This window comes from Ambystoma mexicanum, chromosome 11, assembly GCF_040938575.1.
Source record: "Ambystoma mexicanum isolate Mex_15411 chromosome 11, UKY_AmexF1_1, whole genome shotgun sequence".
In the NCBI taxonomy this organism is placed as follows: domain Eukaryota; kingdom Metazoa; phylum Chordata; class Amphibia; order Caudata; family Ambystomatidae; genus Ambystoma; species Ambystoma mexicanum.
In genome coordinates this window covers 1,040,483,959-1,040,506,269 of record NC_090934.1, presented here as the reverse complement: position 1 = coordinate 1,040,506,269, position 22,311 = coordinate 1,040,483,959, and the positions used below count along the sequence as shown (strand labels likewise).

Here is a 22,311-nt window from a genome sequence, read left to right as displayed (position 1 = left end):
GGCCCAAATTAAGAGGGTAACCAGGTGACAAGTGCGCAGAGCAGTCGGGTAAATCAGGAGGGGAGAGCAAGAGAGAAATCTGAAGCGAAAAGGAAGGTCTTGAGTTGCTTCCGGAACTGGAGGTGATTCTGCTCAAGTTTGAGAGGGGCAGGGAGGCTGTTCAGCCGAGGAGAGAGATCTGCCACCAAATCTCTGCTTCAAGAAGGGCCTGGCCCTTAGAAAGTTAGAGGTGGATTAGCAGAGAGCAGAGAGCTCAAGAAGGAAGAGGTTTTGGAAGAGAAAGTTGGAGGTAGAGCAGTTCCAGGTCCCAGGCCCCAGACGATGCAGAGGGTATTGAACTTGATCCTTGCAACCACTGGGATTCAGTGAAGAGATTTCAGAGCTGGAGAGATATGATCCCTGGGCATGAGGCCAAGGACAAGTCTTGCAGTCCTTTTCTGGATAAATTGCAAAGGTCAAAGAGTAGAAGCAGGCAGTTTTAGAAAGAGGCTGTTACAGTAGTCCAGCCTAATAAGTACCAGAACTCTGGAGACAATGAGCTTCTAGGGGAAAATGTGAAAAGGAAGAATACCTCTGAGGAGGTGCAGCTGAACGTTTGACTTCTTAGAGACATCAGAGATGTTCTTAGAGAAGGAGAGAGGGAAGTCAAAGATGACAACAAGGTTCTTAGCCTCACAAGAGGGAGAATTAAGAGGACCCAGATTGGGCTGCCAGAGAGAGAGAGAGAGAGAGAGAGAGAGAGAGAGAGGCAGGCGAGAGAGAGGGAAGGAGGGAGTGGGTGTCCGAATGAGGAGGATCTCGGTCTTACAGGCATTAAGCAGAGATCATTTGTGGCACACCATTCCTGAATTGCAACCAGACAGTATGGTATGAGAGAAGTAGTTGAGGTAGCTGAGTGGAGCCTGAAAGAGAGCTGGGTGTCATCCGCATAACACTGAACATTGGAGCAGAAAATAGTGATGCAGTGGGCAAGAGGTGACATGTAGTGGTTGAAAACACAGGGAGAGAGGTTAGACCCATGGGGAACACCACACGTAGAGAGAGCGATAGAAAAGAGGAAAGACCCCAGTTGAACCTGAGAGGGTCGGTCAGTGAGAAAGGAGGTCAACCAGGACATTCCATAATCAGTGATACCAAGGTTGTCACAAAGGCAATTAAGCAGGATGGCATGGTTGACTGTGTCAAAAGCGTACGATAGATTGTGGAGGATGAAGACAGAAGAAAGATTAGAGTCAAGATTGGAGAGCAAGCCTTCATGGGTGTTCAAGAGAGCAGTTTCTGTGCTTCTGCAAGCTCTGATGCCAAACTGCTGGTCATGGAGACAATCAACAGATTCAACATGTAGATTAAGCTGTGAGAGGGCCAGCTTTTCCAAGAGTTTGCCCAGGAAAGGAGTGATGGAGATCGGGTGATAGTTAGCCGGAGAGGAATATAAATGATGATTTTAAATGAGGGGTCACTAAAGGGTTCTCATTCTCCCTCGGATCTTGAGTCCCACATACAGCAAATTTGGGTTGGGGCACTTAAGAACTAGCAGTAAAAGTTGCAGCAATACCATTCCTGTCACTTTTTACAGCCAGTTTTTACCTCTGCTGCACAACTTGTTATGCAGACTATTGTGTTACAAATTAGTCTCTTTGAAGAAGCACAAGCTGAAAGGCCATTGCAAGTGAGTTGAGGTCAACTCAGAGTAGGGTAAAATAGCACTCCCCAAGGTAGGAAGCACCTCAAATGGTAAAATGTTGATCTACCCCAAGCCCCACAGTATGTGTGAACTGAAGAATTGGTTCCAGCTAGAGGCCTTCTGGTTGCAGTGCAGCAGAACTGTGTTCCTGGTCCTTGGTTGTGGTGACAAAAGGGAGGATGTCTGGTGGGTTCCTGCAGCAGCACTTCAGAGAGGAACTTGGCAGCAATGAATTCTCCTTCATTCACCTTCATTCAGCAGCTCTTTGTGGTTTTGGCACCTTTTTCTCAGCACCAAAGAAGAACAAACAGCTCAGGTTAGAAGTTCCACTATCCCTCGGTCCTGGACTCTGGTGAGGGTATTCTGGAAACATATTTCCTGCTTCTGTAGTGTCATCAGGATGCCCACAGTGTTGGCTGGATTCGCACTTCAGAAGACAATGCGCTCAGAGGTGGCCATGGGTCCCCGGGTATTTGGATTCTGCAGCCTTCGAAAGTCACAGATAGTCAGGGTTTGTGCCAAAATAGAATTTGTCTTGAGGCCAGTTGGTCTGCCTATCCTAAGGATGGAGGTCATCCTGTACAGGTATTCTGAGTCAAAATGAAAATGGGGTCAGCACAGCTGCAGAGCTTCACCGGGCACTTGACGCTCCAGGAGGGAGCTGCTGGTGTCTCCTCACATCTTCTTCATCATATGTTGTCCTCCAGTGGTCGACTTTGCCATAAGTCCCAAAAACCTCACCTTTTCAGGAAGTTTGCATTCATTCACAGCTGTAGGCTGTCAATCATTCAGCAGGATAGCTGTCCTCCAGGACAGCCAACCATCCAATGAGAACTGGTTTCACTCAGGCCCACCTAGAGACAAATGACAGGTAAGTTTTGGAACCTTCCCTCACTTCCTGCCTTTCCAGACACACTGGAGCCTGGGTGGGCTTCAGGGCTGAAGCCCACCAAAGGCAAACACACACAAATGACTCAAAACCGATTAAAACAACAGAACAAAGGCCCAGAAGAAACAATCTGCCAATCAATGGTGAAAAAAAGAAGACAGGGGCCATTTTCAGAAAATGGGTGCTATACTGCAGCTGAGGTGTGAGCCTGCAGCTACATGGCACATGCTAGTAAAAAAGAAACCACTGTCACCAGCAATTCAAGTGGGTTAGTGTAACAGAATTTCTCATGAGGAATGGGTTAAAGGAGTTACTATGTAACCTCGCAATACTTCACATAGGGTGGTGTGTGCTGGACCCACAAAGGAAAAGGTAAGACAGAGTTCACCTTACTATTCTCGGGAACATTAGTTCACCCAAGAAAATGTAGTTAAACATTAAAGTCCAAGGGACTTCTTAGTGGCACTGCACAAAAAGTGCAGTGTGTCACAATGGAAGAAGCAGATGCGTATTGAGTTTACCAGACTCCATAAAACAATAAGAAACACAAAAATCCTAGTCAGAAAAACACATGAGAGAGTGAGACAAATGTGCCCCTCACTCGGGAGTTAAAATTAAAAATCTCTGAGTCCAGCAAAAGAGTTGGGGTTCTCTCAGGCTAAAAGGAACTGGCACAGAAATTAAAATTCTCCCCAACACCTCCACACCACCACATTCTTTGTAAAATTCTCCAAGCTCTGCAATACTTCAGCTGCAAACTTCACCAAGAAACGATACTACCACAATGGCTTGTGTATCTTATTTATTCCCTCTTCCATCTCTCAGGATTTTTCTTTGAGGTTCTGTGTCCTAGGGATGGAACAAAGTTTTCATCTAATCAACTTGCCATCTTCGACTTTAGTCATGACCCTTGGACCTCACAGGTATTTCCGTCACTGAGCTCCTGGCTATGAGACTTCCTGTTATATGTTGGACAAATGCTGAGTAAGTTCTATACTCTCTGCCATTTTTTTTTGTTTACATGCATATGAGTGGGGAGCTGGGTACTTTGGTTCTGGGGTGCCAGCATATGTTGTGCTGAAGCTTGGAAGTTTGGAAGGTTCAGAAGGTTATGGACTGGTTGCAATGTCTCCTTCGGATCATGAGGATCGTTGATGATACCTATAGTGGCCTAGCTGTTTCTAGTATCCACTACCTTCCTTAACCCAGTGGAAACTGGTTGCCTTAAGGCAAATATGCTTGCTTTGGTGTTGTGACTTTGGTTTGAGGCTCTCCTTTGGGGAGGTGGATTCTTTCCTTTATCCAATGTTTTTGGACTGATTTTTTGGGAGCATTGAGATCCACAAGACTGGCTGGTGCTTCGCTCAGGTGACTGTTGCATTCCAGGTACTCTGGATCTAGGCATGGTGATGTGAGAAAATTTACCTAGCCACTCTCAAGCTGAACATCTACTGTTTTAGAGTGGCTACAGGACCCCTGGTTCAACTTCTTGCTGGACCACAGATGTAGGCACTGGACTTAATCACATTTCTCCCATTATTACATGTGGTCCTTTGATGAGTCTACCTTTCTTTGCCGGCTAAGGTGTCCTACATTGACCTTTGTTAGGCTCCTTTATGAACCACCGAGAAGGTGGATATCTGAAAGTCAAAAAACCATCACATGGATTCACAGTGATGGCATCTTTCTCAAACCGTGGGTGTGAAGCTAAAGATGTTTCAGTTGGTCTGCCCAAGTCTGACTGTAGATGGCAATGTTATTGGGATATGCTCCTGAGGAAGCCTGGTGCGGCTCAACCACTATATACATCACTCTTTGGAAAGTAGCTGGTGTGCCAAGTAAACCAAGAAGCAATACTGGACTTGTATATTTCCGTTGGGTTACAAATAAGTCTTCTCCTGGTATATGGAGCCAGATGGATTTGCCAATAGCACTTTGTAAGGTTTATTGTAGGGCTGTGCCTTGCTGGCATGAACAGAGCAATCATTCTGTCGACTTTTGGTACAGGATAGGCATCAAACCTTACAATATTGTTCACTTTCCATTTGTCCATACAAAAGACACAGCTTCCCTTGAGTTTAGCAATAAAAACAATGGAAGACAATTAATGGCTGTGTGATGGTTTGATGAGCCATGAGTTGGATCATCATCTACCCTTTTCCACTATTGCCTTCCTACATATTGCTGGCAGAAAGCCAGAGCACCAAAGACCTGTTGTAGTGCTGCTGCTTCAATGGAGAAAGACATGTGTTCTCCCAGTCTGCTCGCATAAGATTTCCTAGAAGTTCTGGAGACTGACATATCAATTCTTCTTCTGTACTGTTTGAAGACCTTCTAGATTCAGCTGTGCCAGCCATGTGGTGTGTAATAATTAGTTATTTTATAGTAGGGGAGACATTAAGGCAGGCTTATTGGGTTTCTGCCACTCTTGTATCCATTCCACATGGTCTTGCGTCTGTCTCCTTGTTGCATCCAGTACATGTGATCATTAAATGCCTCCGTGATTTTGTACGACCCCTACCACTTTCCAGTACGTTTTTTTTCTGACCTGGGCAGCAGAAGAGTACTGGATTTCCGTCTTTGAATTGCATACGCTCTACTCTTTTGCCTTATAGGCGCCTTGCCTTTTCTTGGCTGAACTGCAACTCCTCATGTGTGCGAGAGGCCAGACTATTCACAACCTCTCATGGGCTTCCTGGGTGAATTCCCTTGATTCTCAGACCACAGATATTGCTTCCTTCTCAACTGTTCTGCTGGATATCTAGAACTGTGTGGGGTTCCCAGCCAAACATCAACTTGAAAGGGGAGAAGCCACAACTTGTGGTGTTGTACAGGTCACAAATAGGTCTCAGGTAAGCAGCTCATTACATGTTTCTTGCACCAGCCTCTAAAGAATGTTCTTTAAAGTCGAATTAAATCACTCTGCTAGGCTGTTTGTGAGTATTTAATGGATGTACTGTGGATCTCTACCCCTATAACAACTGCTTCAGCTAAATCATAACACAGTACATTAAAGGATTTCACTGGATGGTAAGAACTTCTTTGGGAAATACTATTTATGGTAGTACATATTTCATCATTTGTGCTGTAATACTTCTCATTGGAGAAACCGTCAGGGAAGGTAATTGCATATTAAAGAAATAACTAGGATATATTGTTCCCCAGATTTGGCTCTTGATAGGGATTCCATTGTATCCACACCAATCCTGGAGGTTTATTCAATAATAATGAAGGTTTGGAACAAGTCATATGTACATGATTTTGGAAGGTTTTCTGGCAGTGTAGCTCTTTGAGCTGCACCTCTGACTATCCTAATGCATACTTAGCCTGATAAACCAGCTCAGGACATGTTGATGAATGCTTGGCATATGCCGGAGTGCTGTGAAGAGTTGAGAGTGGCCTAAATCTAAGACCTCTCTTTCTAATTGCAGTGGGACACGTAGTTAGAAAATGGTTTACCCATCCCTTTTGACATTATTGATTACCCTATAGAGCAGTCAGTATTTCTACAAAATATGGGTCCATTTGGGTACAGCCTTCTTCAGTAGAAATGGTGGTTTAAAGGTTGATCATTGAGTTGGCCCATAGAAAACTCTTTTTTTTTAATGACTGGATCCCTCTGGCCCATTAGGGACAGTTGCTTGCGAGGGAGGCAGAATGGTGTCCCACTTTTTCCTTCACCGTCCGTCTCACTTTTGAGGTATGAAGAACTAAACCCTGAACATCATAGCCTGCTTTGTATGATTCAGTAAACTTGAAACTGTACATCTGCCTCAACTGTAAGCCTATGTCGATATAAAAAGTGGACCCCCAGTGAGTAGTTTCTTTTAGTAGGACAGTGGAGAAAACACAGAGGCTGGAAAATAGTGCATTGACTCTTTAATGTTGTGAATGTACCAATACCACTATTTCAAACTCCTTAGGTGGAATAGTGGATTCCATTTTTATGTGGCGGCATAGTTGGTGTATTGCTTTTTCTCCAAACTTTCAGATATACTTGAACGTTCTGGTTTTAGTTGGTACTGAAACCTGAAATGTTTGGCTTGCACCAGTTTTTACCAGACAACTTTGAAAAACTATTGCTATTGGATAAAATGAGTGGCAACTCATTGTGGTAAAAAAAGGTCACGTATTGTTTTTAACAGCACGGTCCGTACATATAGCGTGTTTCCAGGGAGGGGGGAATTTATATATACGTTTTTCTATGTACAAAAAAGCCAGCACATTGTGTACAGGCACCTAGCCCTTTTGTTTGTTAGAATGTTCTTTTAAAATATTTTAAAAAATTGGCTTAGACCGCCTGAATGAATGGGATAAAGTCCCATGGGAACACAGCACCAAGGTCGACATCTAGATGTGCTTGTGCTCTCATCATTGTACAGAATTAAATAGTCCATACAGTCCACATTTTTGGACTTATTGACCACTTTTGATTCTGTCTACCAATCCAAGCTTTGGTCTTGGACAGAATGGGCATTCCCTGGGGTATTCTGAAATGTTTTATTACAATACATGAAAACAACTCAGCAGTTGATACGGCACCTCCTTGACTCAGATTGTTTTCTCTTGTGCCATGTGTTAAGACAGGGGTGTGTCCTAATGAGTTATATGATGTTCTATGCACAGTTGGTACGGATGTCCCCAGAATAATTGGATGGTTCTCTGTTCTTTTGTCAGTCTATGCTGATGACTGCTTACTGCTTACTACCCCTTATTCCATCAAAGATGTTATTGGATCCAAACACATCATACAAGAACAATCTGTGGCATCAGATAAAAGGAAGAAAATCTGTGATTATAACATTCATACCGATGAAACAAAACAGTCGAACAATGTCATGGAAGACATCATTCCTCGCATTGACACATTTGAGTATCTACGAATGTCTTATAGTCCCAACCTATCCAATTTAAAAAATCTGACCAAGCAAAAGGTCAAGATGAATTAGGCAATCAGTGGCATATTCACATTTTGCATGATACTAAGGGTCTGATTCACAGACATGTTTTATAACAGTGAAATCCCATTGGAAAACACTCTGTGAATTAGGCTCTAAAAGTAATTCCTCTAAATCATATATTAATAAATGTGAGATAAAGTTCTCCTCCATCTCATTGCGTGGCACTTCTGTCTGGGGATTTAAAAAATGTTCATATATTGCAAACTGAACAAAATAAATGTTTGTAATCACCCTTTAGGCCTGCCCAACTCTGCTCTTCCAAATCTTTCCACGCTTCTGAAACTTGGTCTTGATTATCTAGAGGATGGTTGTCTTTCTGCCCCAGTTATCATGTTTTTTACAATGCTTGAGTAAGGACAATGCAAGATTAAATCAATCATTATGAAAATCACTCTGGGTTTCGGATGGTGCCCTTAGAGTACCTTGGTTAGCATACATGCTTAAGGTACTGGCACCTGTAAATGTGAACTGTACATTTAAAGGTTGTATACTAATTGACCTTTTCACAATTGACTTTGGGAGAATTTACCTAATTTAGAAGGTCAATTAGGACATATATGCGGGGGGAACCCCCCACAACTCCCCACCCAATCCAAAACGCCTCACAACCCTCCCCCAATCCCCTTATATTATTTATAATACAAAACCAACCAAATAAATATATAAAATAACTAAAATAATATAAAGGTGAATTGTGGAGAAGGTAAATTAGGAGCACTATAATTAGGTCAATTGTGCAAAAGGACAATTGTAAAAGGTCAATTTGGGTAATACCCATTTAAAATGTATTCAGAAAAGGATTTGGGGAAAGCAAACATGCGTAAAATAGAGGCAGCTACAATGGACAAATGTATGATGTCCTGTGAGGTAACTGAATTGATTAAACCCGAGAACATACTCGTCACACCAATTACCAAAAACATGTATTTCAACTAACTCCCCCTATGTCTCAAATAGGATGTTGATTAACACATGTGTTTTAAATGTCTACTGCTTAACTCACTAGGTGCGAAGTGACAACAAAATCCTGATTTGGTGGACTTTTGTCCTCTTTGTACAAAGGAAGCTGTATCTCTTCTTTTTAGTTTCTTCTGCCCATTGTATAAAGACTCAAGGAAGACATTTTAATTCCCAATTTTTTGTGAACTGATTTTTAACCAATGCTATCTTGTGCTATTTTTCTTATTTTCTGTATTAACCCCTTGTCATGGATGGTCCATTCTGCGCTTAACCTTCAGAACATTCTCGAATCCTGTATTTATGAAGACTAATATTTTAACATTATTGTGTTATTTATTGTTATGGACTTATTAATAATGTTTTGTATACTTTTATGGTACACTAAAATTACCAAAATGAAGTTTCAACTAGACCAGAGCACGAAAAACGTGTTTGTTTGGTTTCTTACTTTTCGAGGCTAGGCTAAGGGCTTTATCAATGTGAACATAGACGCTATTAGTGTTCCAGGCTCATATGCTTGATGAAATGATGTGCACCTTATGAAATACGCCTTTGGTAAATCATCTCCCTTAAGTTGTGAGTATTTTTCAAACATTTTACATGTTTTGATATATAGATAGATTGGCAGAAAGATAGATGATAGATAGCATTTGCACTGTGCACTTTATACAACAATATATGTGTTTCAGTTTTTAAATGTGTTTTGACGTTCACATAGGACCAGTTTCTTACAGAAATCTGAAGATTAACTAATACATTGTAGTTAAAAACAGAGTAGACTGAAATCCTACAAGGATCTATGCTTTGAGGGCGGAAACATGTTGCTTATGTGCAAAATAGGGACAAAGGATTGTATATCAGTCATTATATAGGACAGTGAGATAATGCATACATGTAGTTTAGGAAATATATTGGCCATTTCCATACCTGCACCTCTCTCTATTATGTTCTAGACAGGACAACAAGAAACTAATTAAACAGCAACATCTTGTTTTATTAGTAGAAACATGAAATGTATATGTATAACAAAGAAGGTAGCATGTATCAAATATTAGTAAACACTTTCTTAAACATGCCAACATGAACCATTCCATTTGGGTGGCCAGTAGTCCTGCCCTGGTTATAACCTTGCATTCTGGGGCTTGAATATTTAGATTTCCCTATTATACATCCAGGACTACAAATTTGATTATGCTAAGTTAAAACCAGGTCTGGATAATCGCCTCTAAATGGAATGGAAATGTGTGCATGTATGCTTTATTTTGCTACATATGGCACATACCAAACATATCCATTTCCACACTTGTATACATGGAATACAATTGTATAGTTTGTTTTAATTTAACTTTGCCCCTTTCATGATCAATTATTTACTTATTTTTCTTTATTTTCTTCTATTTTTGTGTTTTTTGTTCTTTCTTTTATTTTGCCTTTGTTCTTTTTTCTTAGGTTTCAGAGAAATTATGTTGAACACAATAAGCCTTCCTGGACACCCCAGACCTCTTAATCAAGGCATTTATGTCCAGGATGTCGGTGTTTATTTCAGCAAAGGACGCCACGTCTTTTAAACTCCTAAGTTCCCTTGTTTTTGTGTCAAGTGTAGACTGTGCCATCAAAAGGTGGGAAAATACTCGGTCTTTTGGATCAAAGTTTCATTCATGGAACTGCACTTCCCCCTCAACTGCATACAGTACTTTGAGCTACAGAAACTTTTTCTGTCACAAGATAAACAGGGTTGTTCTATCTTCAATTGTCCTGCGCTCTCTAATTATTCAGAGGATGCACAAGAAAAAACATCAGCAGCTACAGCAGCAAAGTAAAGAGAACACAACACTATAAGGAGCAATCTTGACAATGAAAGCTAGTTGTACTTGTTTAAAGACATCTTAGTCGTGTTTTCACTGTTTTGGAATCTGTGTTTGAATTTTCTTTGTGAAACTGTGACTTCACATCACCCTTTAATGATGCCATCACCTGTTACCATGGCAACCTAGTGTGACGTCATAAAGCAGGGACTGCAAGTCCTGAGGGTCGCTAGTAAAAAGAAGACTGGTAAGAAAAGTAAACACAAGTTTAAGTTTTGTAAACAGTAAAGTACAGGACCTTGGATGAACCATAAAATGCTACTTTTTTAAAAACCAAGAGACGTGGTTATTTTTAAATGCAATGTTTTACAAGCATTCTATGTGATATATATATATATATATATATATATCGTCCGCTGACCACAGGTGCCAAAAGGGTGGACTGAGGATTTATTTGTTTACTATTGAATCCCGTTTCATGTAGTGCTTATAGGGTAAATTCCTTCTTGCCAAAAATGTGTTATGTATCCCATGAGATGATTGAACAGTGTCATGTGAATAATACAAATCAGACTGGTACATATATTAAAGTGACACTTTCTGAAGTTCATCATCTAAAACGGGAGAGCTGCCATTTTGTAATGGACAGTAATCCATTCCTGACATTCTTTATACTTGTATTGCAACTGCAATTTGTTATTTCTAATACATTTTTCTACAAGTGGTTTAAACGAGAACGAATGTTCTGAATAAATCTGACTGGCCAATGATCCTTAAGCACCCTGAAGGATGCATTTAGAATATTTTGAATAATGTACATAGAGGGTACATAGCCATGCCCAGTATTCTGGGGGGTGTTTTTCCAACATTAACAAAGTGTAATAAGAATAAGCAATTGGTTTGGTTAAAAAAATTATGAACTTGTTGAATCAATTCTTGTTTTTTTATGTTGGTGGCATATGATAGCGGACCTTGCAAGTTGATTTTACAGTGTAAATCATTACCTCATGCTCATCCTTTCTGTTACTGAACATTTGTCACTCCTTCCTTACCATAACTATGGTTGCAAATTGTAAAGACAAGATTTCTCCATTTTTCACAGATACTGTGGGGGTGTTCAGTATATATAGTTTCTTAATAAACACTTTATTTTCTAACAAACAACTGAATTGCTTTTCATTTTATTGAAACTTTTCTACACTTTATCATTCACAATACAATCCTAAATGTTTTCTTTTTTGTTTAAAATGTGCTAATAGCAAAAAACATTTTGTATGGGTTATTTAGAACATAAAAGTACACCATCATCTCAACTTACTAAATAATGTGTCTTATTCAGCTTTCATTATGTTTCTTAGCAATTTCTATGATCTGAAAATTCACACTTAATCTTGAAGTGATTTTTTTAAACATTTTCTTTGGCCTTGAGGATTCAGAAATACCTTTTTGGTGTAACAGGTTTGCATTTCTGCATTACATTTTAAGTATCTTATATCTAAGAGTATCAATTTAACTTAAGGTGATTTGATGACACATGCATGATTGTAAAATTAATCTTGACAAATGTGAATATGATGATAATGATGAATTGAGTAATAGGTGGCTTGCAATGTATCCAAGGCTGCTTCCTTAATTAACAGGGATTACAAGAATAATACAATGCTTTAATTCTTAGTGATTGAATATGCATTCTCCAAGATGCATTGGTTGCAATAGTTACTCTTTAAATATGTATTGTGACACTCTTTTTACATTTTTCTGTTTTATTTAACATGCCTTCTGGCATTGATCATCATTGCATGCATCTGACACGTGTCAATAAACTAAGTCAATATAAAGGAAAACAAATTCTTTATAGAGAAATCCCTTTTCAACAGAAGATTATCTTCATGTTGTTGGGACATCATTTAGAAAAGACACAATTACATTTCAGTAAGTCAAAAATATGACAGTATGATCATTTTCTGTGACACTTGAAGGGACAACTGTTTGGTCAAATATGATGGGTACATTCATGTGGGTGCACTGATGTAAAAAATAATTATAATATGACAGTATTTAACATCAATCGGCAGGGATGAGAGCAGGAATCCCGGAGAACACAAGCAGATAAACATATGACTTATGCATATTGGTGCTTATTTATGTATAGATAATAGGATAAGTAGGGCTGTGCTGTACGTTTTAAATTGCACATACAATATAAACATGACAATGTTATAAAAACACCAGATAAAGAGGCGAGAATAGTGTAAAAATATAAGAGAAGGTACAAAAAAATAACAGTGCCCTAAAAGCCCAATACGAAACTTTAAAAGTTGGGGCAAATCAGAAAATTACAGGAAAGGGAATTCTGCACACATGTTGTGAAACAAGTAATGACTTATCTTAGCGCATGATGGTGCCATGTATTTTTAACACTCTGGAGATATGCTACTAGGAAGTAAGTTAAGCAGGGTTGCTGCAGATCTTGAAATGTGCATGAGAGGCAAATACAAAGAAATGAAGAGAAACTAAACAAAGGGGTGATTGCTAAAATTTTGAGAGTCATGCACATACTTCCAGGGACCGAGGACGAAAGGGTCAGGCCTGGGAAAATGACATTAACACCATCTAAGCAAGTAAGAAGAACATCCTTGACAATGGTTCGCAGATGGTTGGACCATACTTGGAACAAAACATTGAAAAGCAAAGGGTCAGAATGAAAAAGAAACGTGTAACTAAAAATGTAAATTAGAATCCATAGCAAACTATAATACCCGACTCTAATTTGAATGTAACAATTTATCAGCCTCTGTGTTGCACAGAAAAATTCTATATTGTTTCATTTTATTATTATTTACCCTCGGCCAAATCCCCCTTGGTTTTACATATAGTTAAAACATACTGTTGCATTTTGCACAAAATGGCAAAATATTTTTTATATGAGTGCTCCTAGTAGCATTATCTCCTCAATCAATCCCACTCCAGGGATTTAGCAGGGCAATGATTCAAGGGGAATTTGCTAAAAACATTTTCTATGCTCCCTTTTAAATTGTTACTTGAGGTCCTAACTCAGGATGCACCCTCTTGAGTTTCATGACATTCCTAGTGAGTCTCTTCTCCCTCTTGGAAAGCAGTTTTGCTCCACATAATAGCATACTCATACTCATGAATAGGGCCAATGTTCAAGTTAAAACCCGGACTCAGCACTTATCCATTTGGACCAGGTGTTTTCCCTTTTGTGCAGCTGTTGATTTCAGATGGAGAGAGAAAAAGTATCACTAGTCCCTATGTTTTGTCAAATATTTCCATTCACTTGCTCAACCAGTCCCACAGAATACACCCCCCTAATGTTCTTAGGCTGATCATAACCTCTATACAATACCCCATATAGATGTGTAAATACAAATAAAGTAGGGACTATTTGCTTCCCCACTTATAAATGCAGAAATCATTTTATGGCATATTTAATTTAGCAACATTCCATATCGATAAAATATGGAATTCTTGGATCCCCATGGCCTAGACAGACATTTGGATATCTGGCATGGATGTGTGGCATAATTGTTCCCAAAAGTATTAATATTCATACATTTAAGAATTATTAAATACCATGGACAATTTGACTTAGATTTGATAGAATAGAGATTCATTTGTAAGGTATCAGTAATCTTAATTTAATAGCTCATTATTTTGTAAGCAAAGTCCCAGCTTCAATGTTTGATTCTTGTGATACTGAATAATTATCAGAGAGTCTCCATTCTTTGACACGACAATAGGGTGATCATCTGCACGTGTTTTATTAGGAGCCAAAGTTGTCACTTTAAATGCAGTAGTGTTTCTTTGAAGCCTGGTCTGTAGCATTAGTTATACCTCTGGTTACCGTCACCACTTGCAACAGCATGCATCTAAAACATGGGGATTAGCTTGTTCTAACACCTTTTCTTTTTGACATCCTCTTTACTTACAATTGCCAGACTTGGTGCAGAGCTGGGCAGACTCATTTTACCACTGGCAATATCTTGGGTTGCCTAATAAACAAACAAAGTTGATCTACTAGGCCACACATACAATGGACCAGTACACATACTCCTTTTATCATGTAGTTTGAAAATCTCAGCTAAGTACACAATGTATCGCAGAACAAACACAATGTATCAAGATGAATGTGACATTTGCAATCATAGAAAAAGAAAACCACAAGCGGTCATTTCACATTTTACACTGGAAAGAAAACACTCTATATTTTCATTTTTGCAGGCCATGTCAGTGGTGCAAAGACACTTCAATCCACCTCATCACAACAGAAGCTTTTTTTTTTCTCTCTTAACGAAGTTACTTATACATCACAATACTGGCAGGAGAATATCTCTAACCTTTGCAGACAACTTGGTAGACCTTAGCTTTTCTGCAAAATCTGCCTCTTCGCATGGAAGAGAAAACACATTGAAAAGGAATATGTTTGTGCCCCCTGTTTATTGTTAACCCACTTTCACACCTCCCATGCCAGGCCAGGTCAGAGGACACCCTAATCAATTGTTTTGTTCATTATAATTACAATGAAACACATACTGATCTAATTCAGTGAGGACCTCAGCTTGCTTGGGATGTGCCTTCAATCACACCTGCCGTCTCTCTCTCTCTCTCACTCCAGCATTTAGCATGCAGCTGTCTTCATACCTCCAGCAGAACCCCTACTGTCCAGCTTCCAAAACACATGGCAACAGACTGCATACTGCCAACCCACCAGTCAGTGCCCGGGCCTCTCTCACCAGCCTTTGGTCGTCAACTTTTCACTGTCCCTTTTAAAGCATTCTCTCTCTGTCGTCCCACTTTGCCAATACCTTCATAAAGAAAGTATGTGATTTTTACCACCCACTTCCTACCATGTCACCCATCAACCAATCCCCCCTTTGCCTTGTCACCTCCCTGTAATGTCGCAAAATGCTCTCAGCTTGTTCACCTTCCCCTTTGTACGGTGTTCAGATCAATGGCACCGGAATTGCCAAGTCACATTTTATATTGTATTCTCCAAGCAGCTTTCTCCCTGTATCCTGCTTGTCTAACAATGGGCCTTTTCAGAAATTGAATTTTGCATTCTCATCGCACACACAGAGCCTCGCATCCACATTGTAAAACAGTTTTAATTAATGCATTTTATTTCCCAAACCAACACCGCAGAGTAAAGTGCCTTCAGTATGTATCCCCAGTTTGCTCCGAAAATTTTCACTTCCAGTTTCCACTGTGGGCTATGATATAGGCTAACCCCATTCTAATTATTTTAAGTGAATTACAGATTAGGGATTAGTATTTTAGGAAATTAGTAGTGTTATGCGTGTAAATCCATATGCTACACTACACTGCAACGCTAAACCCAAGTCACCCCTATCTCAGCTCAGACCAGAGCTCATCTGCACACTTATGCTGCACACCAGCATCATTTGTGCACTGGCATCCGCCATAGAAGACTGTTGGCACGGCTGTAATACTGCACTACTTGTTACTATACTTATTCCCCCTTTGTTTATGTAGGTACTAAAAGAAAAACAAGGGCCTCTGCAGAAACAAAACTCCTGACCCAAAGTTAAAGCAGATTTGAACTAACATGGCCTTAAAACACATGCACTCCATTTAACAGACTTTTACTTTTTTCAGCAGTCAACAAGGTGAACATTATCATCTATAGCTTGATTTGCAAACATGAAGAGCCTTCATTAACTCTGAAGCATTAGTCCAGATGTAATTTTATATTACTGGGTGTCTGATGTGTGTTCATGGTAACAGACAATCCATATGGCCACTGCAGAGGGCCAAACAAAATCTCCTGGGAAACATAAACCACCCTCACATTCAACCAGATATGCAGGGCTGAAGTGAACAAAGGAGTTTGCCAAACATTGTACTGGAAAACATACTAGTAATTCACTCACATCATACGAGTTTGTATAAATGTGTATGCAAATAACATTTCAATGGCTTCATTCCTTTGTATTCAAATGTTCTTATACGGTTTTCAAATGTAGACACTGTCAATACAATGGAAAGATGGTACACTGTGATGCTTAATTCTGGTTTAATTGTAAACACCTACAAACCATTTTAATTGATAACATTACAGAAAAATACTTAGGCTGGTATTATCTTCAACATTAATGTTTTCCTGGTTTGAAAGTGGTGTGGGTTTCTTGAGCTCTCAGTGCTTTGTTCTAGTTTGACAACATATCACTTTAAATGACTGTAAATAGTTTACTTTTCTAAGATGTTTAGCACTTTTGGTTCCGGATTAACACAGGTAAAAATATTAGTGGTATGTCGTAAAAACTGTGTTCCATTTGTCAGGTGCTGGCTCTCACAGAATCAAATAACTACCTGCATCCCACAGATGCACACCTTTCATGGTAATACCAGTATGAATAAAGTAATGCAATATTGTGTCACCTCTTCACATTACATTGAGACAGTATCCATTGTTTTCTTGTAAGTTGCTGTCCCTTAAATGAGGCAGAACGTAGCTACTTGCTTTATGGGAATGTCCATGGAGAAAATAGGTACATCTTGCCAAGCCAGGGCCAGTCACAACCGTTCTGAGGGTTAAGTTGTTCAAAAGCCACTTGTGGTCAGCCACTAAAAGAAGATCCAGATGCACAAGCAAACTGGCAATGCAGTGTCCTTCATGTACAAAGCAGCCTCCAGCACGTGACTGGCATGTTAATGGTCTCAGTTCTGCACTAGTGATGGAATGTGGATAACTAACTTTGAAGTAAACACAAGAGAGAGTGGGAGAGAGAGAGAGAGAGAGAGAGAGAGAGAGAGAGAGAGAGAGAGAGAGAGAGGGAGTGAGAGAGAGAGAGAGAAAGAGAGAGATGCACTGGTTGATCTGCTGTACATATTTTTAAGAAGTGTTCCCTAAACGGCAGGGCAGTGATTGGACTGTAGTTACCTTCTCTAGTTGTTCAAAATCAGCCTTCTTTAACGGGTGGAGTACATGAACAGATTTTAGATTACTGGGAAATGTACCTTGGATAAATGTGAAGAATGTATTCATGTATTCATGGACACCAGACAAGGCAAATGGTATCATGATTAGTTTTAAACAAATATGAGCGTTAGGAATGTCAATATGAGGTAGGATTCATAGAGGATAGAGAGCTACAGAAACCAAAGTGAGAGATCTTCACAAATGAATCACACTGAAACTATTTGAGTGAGGATGGTAGTGGATAAAGATGGAAAAGGACATGATTTAGAGTGGATATTGGCCACAATATTCTTATTTTTTTCCATAAAGTAAAAATAGAATGGGACGTTGCTTACACCAAATATATTTTTAATGCCTTTTAAGTGAAACTCACATGCATAATGTTTTATAATATTTAAGCAATCACTAGTGGCAATATTGGGAACAGCAACAGACAGGAAAGAAAGAAAGAAAGAAAGAAAGAAAGAAAGAAAGAAAGAAAGAAAGAGAGAAAGAAAGAAAGAAAGAAAGAAAGAAAGAAAGAAAGAAAGAAAGAAAGAAAGAAAGAAAGAAAGAAAGAAAGAAAGAAAGAAAGAATACGTGCAAACAATACTGATCCTAAGAATCTATTTCCTATAGTCATCAGTCAAGTATACTTCGGATACTTTGTGAAAACATCCTTATCACCTTCCCCAATGCTATGTTCCCATTGCTCTAATACTGTGTTTGTTTAGTAAACAAAATGAGGAAAGGGAAGGATTAAGAGTAAAAAGACTTTCCACAGCACCCAATAAGAGTTATACTTTAGGGGTGGGGGATAATGATGCTTGTATATGCCTGTTGCTTTTCATCAGGTTGCTACTGGTGAATATTTCAATGTTTATTTTTATTTTATGTTGTTGGTATTTCTTAATGATGCATTGGTGTCACTTTAGCTAAGAACATTCCCATTTCAAATGTTATAGATGCCTTATAAGAATGGGCAATAATAATATGGCAGTCCAAAGTCTATGAATGTTTCTAAATAGTGCATTTTACACAATTAATTATTTCTTGCATCAACCACCAACAGCTCAATTTTTTTCCAATAAACAAAACTTGTAGTTTACAAAACAACTGCCTTTGTAAATTTAAGGTTAGCAATATTATTGTAGTTTAGTCAACAATCCCGATTATGGAACATATGAATAAGTATTCCTCTTAACACTGGGTTTGGAACTCTATTGAAGCCAGCATGTGGGGAATGCGGGTGATATGGTTTTCATGTGAATTGCTTTGTGTGGGTTGTATGTTGCATTCTTCACCCACTCAAATTGTGATTAGAGAACAATCATGGATTTGACAATGCAATGCTTGTAATTTTTTGCAAGCACCCTCATAATAGACGACACAGGTCTGTTAACGCATTCTAATTTACTATGGAGCTCAATTTTAGAAAACGGAAAAAAAAGAAATAGATTGCGTACCCTGCTGTAACCAAATAACTGCAAGGAATAGGTCAGCATTTCATTTATCACCAAATGCAGACTGAAGCTAGCTTCTAAGATATGACATGCATATTATAGCTATCATAAATATATATATTTTTTTGCACACCAGAAGGGTTGAGCTAGTGCATGCATGATCCACAATAGCAAAAAACACGGAGTACTAGGAAGCATGAAGTCTATCACTGAAGAAAGTTGCAATCTGCTTCCAACCTACTTTTTGGTTTGTCCTCACTGATGGTTGGCAATGAATGGGAAGGTTAGGTTTGTGCACAATTTCAGTTTTGAGTTTGAATGTTGTTATGCCATTTTGTTCTTTCTTGTGGTCAATTCAGTGCACATAATTCCAAGGTGAATATTGAGCCACTTTATCAATTGGCTTATTTGTAAATGGGCAACTAATACAATTCCAATTGCAAAGTTCTTCTGCAGGAGTGTACTTTTAAATAACACAGAGGTACTAGATTCATACTTAAATAGAAACCAAATTCTCTGTTGGATATTCATTGCAGACCGGCAGCCACCTTATATCTTGCCTAGATCACACGTTTGCATGCCACAATTTGGGATATAATAGCAATCCAAAATAATGTAAATGTCGTAAGGCAATATGGCTCAAGGTTACTTTAACATATAAAGTTATGAAGTGTCTGTTTGGTAATATATTTGAAAACATAAAAGGACAGTGGCACTCTGCCTTTGTATCTAGGATAATGCATTTCCAACCTTAAATTCAAGTGATTGCATGAAATGTGAGTGCCATGGCGCAGCAATTCCACACATTCTGAAAGCTACAGAAACTGTTCTACACGTACACGTGTTTTTGAATGACACTTGAAACAAATGTCCATGCAAACACTTGGGAAGAGAGATGTGCCACAGAACACACTTTCACCAGGTACTGAGTGTGCCATTTTGTGTAACCACCCTTTTATGCTCTCCACTCTCTAATAAACCACATATAAAGGATGTGTGTTTTTAGCTGAATAAGAAGCGTTTTGCTGCATTCTTATTTTTAATAACTGGTGGATATGCCACAGGTCAATCAATGAAGCCTGGCATGGGCTAAGAGTTACCTTTGCAACTTTAAATACTGGTAGGGCTGACTTCCCCATTAAGAAAAGCTATTATGAAGGCTCTTAAAAATGGACAGGATTCCATTATGACGAACTATGTAAAAACATGTTTAATACTTCTGTATTTCACACCTTATTGTAAGCCATAGGTTTTGTGCATGTATTCATGCTGGCTCCAATTTTGATACCCCCCCATCCTGCAATAGATTCAGGTATGTGATTTATAGTGTCACTCTGACAGCACCTATTGGTGGAAACTATTTTAGCACTAAAATACAGGTTTAGAAAATAATGGAAGTGCTCTGCTCTATATAATATCTGCTGGCTTTATCGACTATGCCCTCAGGCCGTCCCAAGCGTTATGGTCCCCGAAGACTGAGTCAAAGGCATGAGTGTGGTAAGGTCATTTAACAACATCTTCAGGGACTATGACTCTTTTTCTACAGCCCAAAGGTGTGTTCTATAAATCATAAATCACCCATTAGGAGGATTGGGGGTTAAAGCAAATACATTTAAAAAAAACAATCACCCTGGAGTGGTTGCTGTAAACAGGATAGTTTTGGGTAATGAGGTATTGGGTGTTTACATTTTTAATTATAAAGCACGATTATCACGCTTGGTTATCTTGGCACTATTGCGTAGGGACCATCATTGATGCAGCAGGCAATGTACAATATGTCTGGTTAAAAAGAATTGTGTTTTAGGCCTTCCAGAACTTCATTAAGTTAGTCTCAGAGTGAAGAAGAAGACAGAGGTCAGTCCACATTGTTGTGAGCTGGACTGTGAAATAACGCTCCTGCAGCCATTCACTTTGATATTTTGAGACGGCTATTCATCTAACTTGTTTAGATCTAAGGGATCATCCAGCTGTCTAAAGAGCACGTTTATTTGTGAGCGAGTTTGAGTACTAGCATTGAAGGCTTGTTCAATGCCAGTACATTCTTATAAATTTGATACAAAGATTTAGGAAGGCCTAGATAAATGCTATTATTGAAAGCAAAGCGGCAAAATGCTAGTGCATGTATGGCCAGCACTTGATGAGAGAAGGTCAAATAGGGTAAAATTAATTTAATTTTCCTGATTGTGAAAAAGCTGTCTGAGGTGACATAGGAAATTAGTATCTCCTGTGACAATTTGTTGTCCAGTATTATTCCTATGATTTTTTTTTACCTCAGATTTATTTTCAGGACAGGTGCCAAAGGAGTTAGAGCAATATAAGGAGGACCAAGTGTTAGGTTTTTCAATAATGATTAAAATGATAGTCTTGTCCAGATTGACCTTAAATAGTTTAGATCCATCCATATTTTTGTAAAGGGGGCCCCCTACTTGATCAGCTTTGACACCTGAAGACAATGGCACTGGAACAAGACCAAAGGAACGGACACTCGGGGACAGGTTTAAAGTCATCTTTAATACCAATTCAAAGCACACCAGAAGCAGCACTAAGCTCCTACAACCATCTTGCATTTTATACACTTTTTAGAATGATGCAACATTTCAAACAATTTCAGAATACATATCTGATTGATCCCTTCAGCCAAAAAAACCTTCTAGTCGTTAATTGGTTGGCTTAACTGCCACTCACCAAGCCCATATTAGCTCATCTTGGCACACTCCATCTGACTGACACATAATCTGATAAACTTGCATGAGATCCAGCCGGACGTCATTAAAAATCCTTAAATGCCTGCCAAGAAGCAGCCCTTATCTTATTCCTGAGACCTGCCAAATCTACGTGGTAATTCATACTGTGATAACCTTCATGAGCTAATCATATTTGCCTTTAGTTAAGCAGCTGCTCTGTCTAATTGGTAGCTATGCCAGTCCTTTATCTGATCTACGATCAATCACTCCTTGGTTTTCTTGCCATGGTTTCTAAATATATCAATCCCAGCCAGGCTTATTTATAGTGAAATGCTGCATAAGAAATATTCATTATTCTACATAAGTAAGCATTATTGACACCTGCTCCTAAGACACTATTTTGAATTTTGGCATCCATCTTAGAATATATCTGAGCCTGTTCAGCCTCGATGTTTGGCTACCAAACAGTAAACCAATTTACTTTTGTGCATAGCTCATTTTCTATCCAGTGTTTAGACTACATTTTACATATTCATGATATACATGTAATACCTGAGACACCCTCCATCTGCCCCCAAAAATATATTTCACCCAATATGCACCCTTTATCTCCAAAAAAGCACTATATTATATAGTATATTGCGATACTGGCACCAATGATCAGCTCACCATGCCATCCACACCCAGCTTGGGCAGGGGGAACTAGCACCTCCTCTAATTTTGACTGAGAATACACCATCTCAGATCTTACACGGCAGGTTAATATCCTTTCTCAGGTGATACAGGAACTGAGTATCATCCAGGTAGCTGAAAAAAGTAATACCCTATTGTTGTATAATCTCCATTAGTGGCAAGAGGCATACATTGAACGGTATTGGGCACAGTGCATTCCCCTTTGGGAGTCCGCATTTCAGTGGTCCAGAGA

At 39.2% G+C, this 22,311-nt stretch overlaps 1 protein-coding gene across 4 annotated transcripts in view; it reads left to right on the top strand.

The window, feature by feature from the left end:
* The window catches only part of NTRK3 (neurotrophic receptor tyrosine kinase 3), a 1,833,633-nt gene that overhangs the window by 1,455,744 nt on the left and 355,578 nt on the right, over positions 1-22,311 (top strand). The window contains exon 13 of one of the 4 annotated variants that reach the window (XM_069624288.1): positions 9,944-11,459. The exons of the other annotated variants lie outside the window; for them this stretch is intronic. Within the exon in view, the coding sequence (XP_069480389.1) occupies positions 9,944-10,062 (119 nt within the window). The 3' untranslated portion in view covers positions 10,063-11,459. Of the gene's footprint in view, positions 1-9,943; positions 11,460-22,311 lie in introns of those variants that run through there. 4 annotated transcript variants of the gene reach the window in all.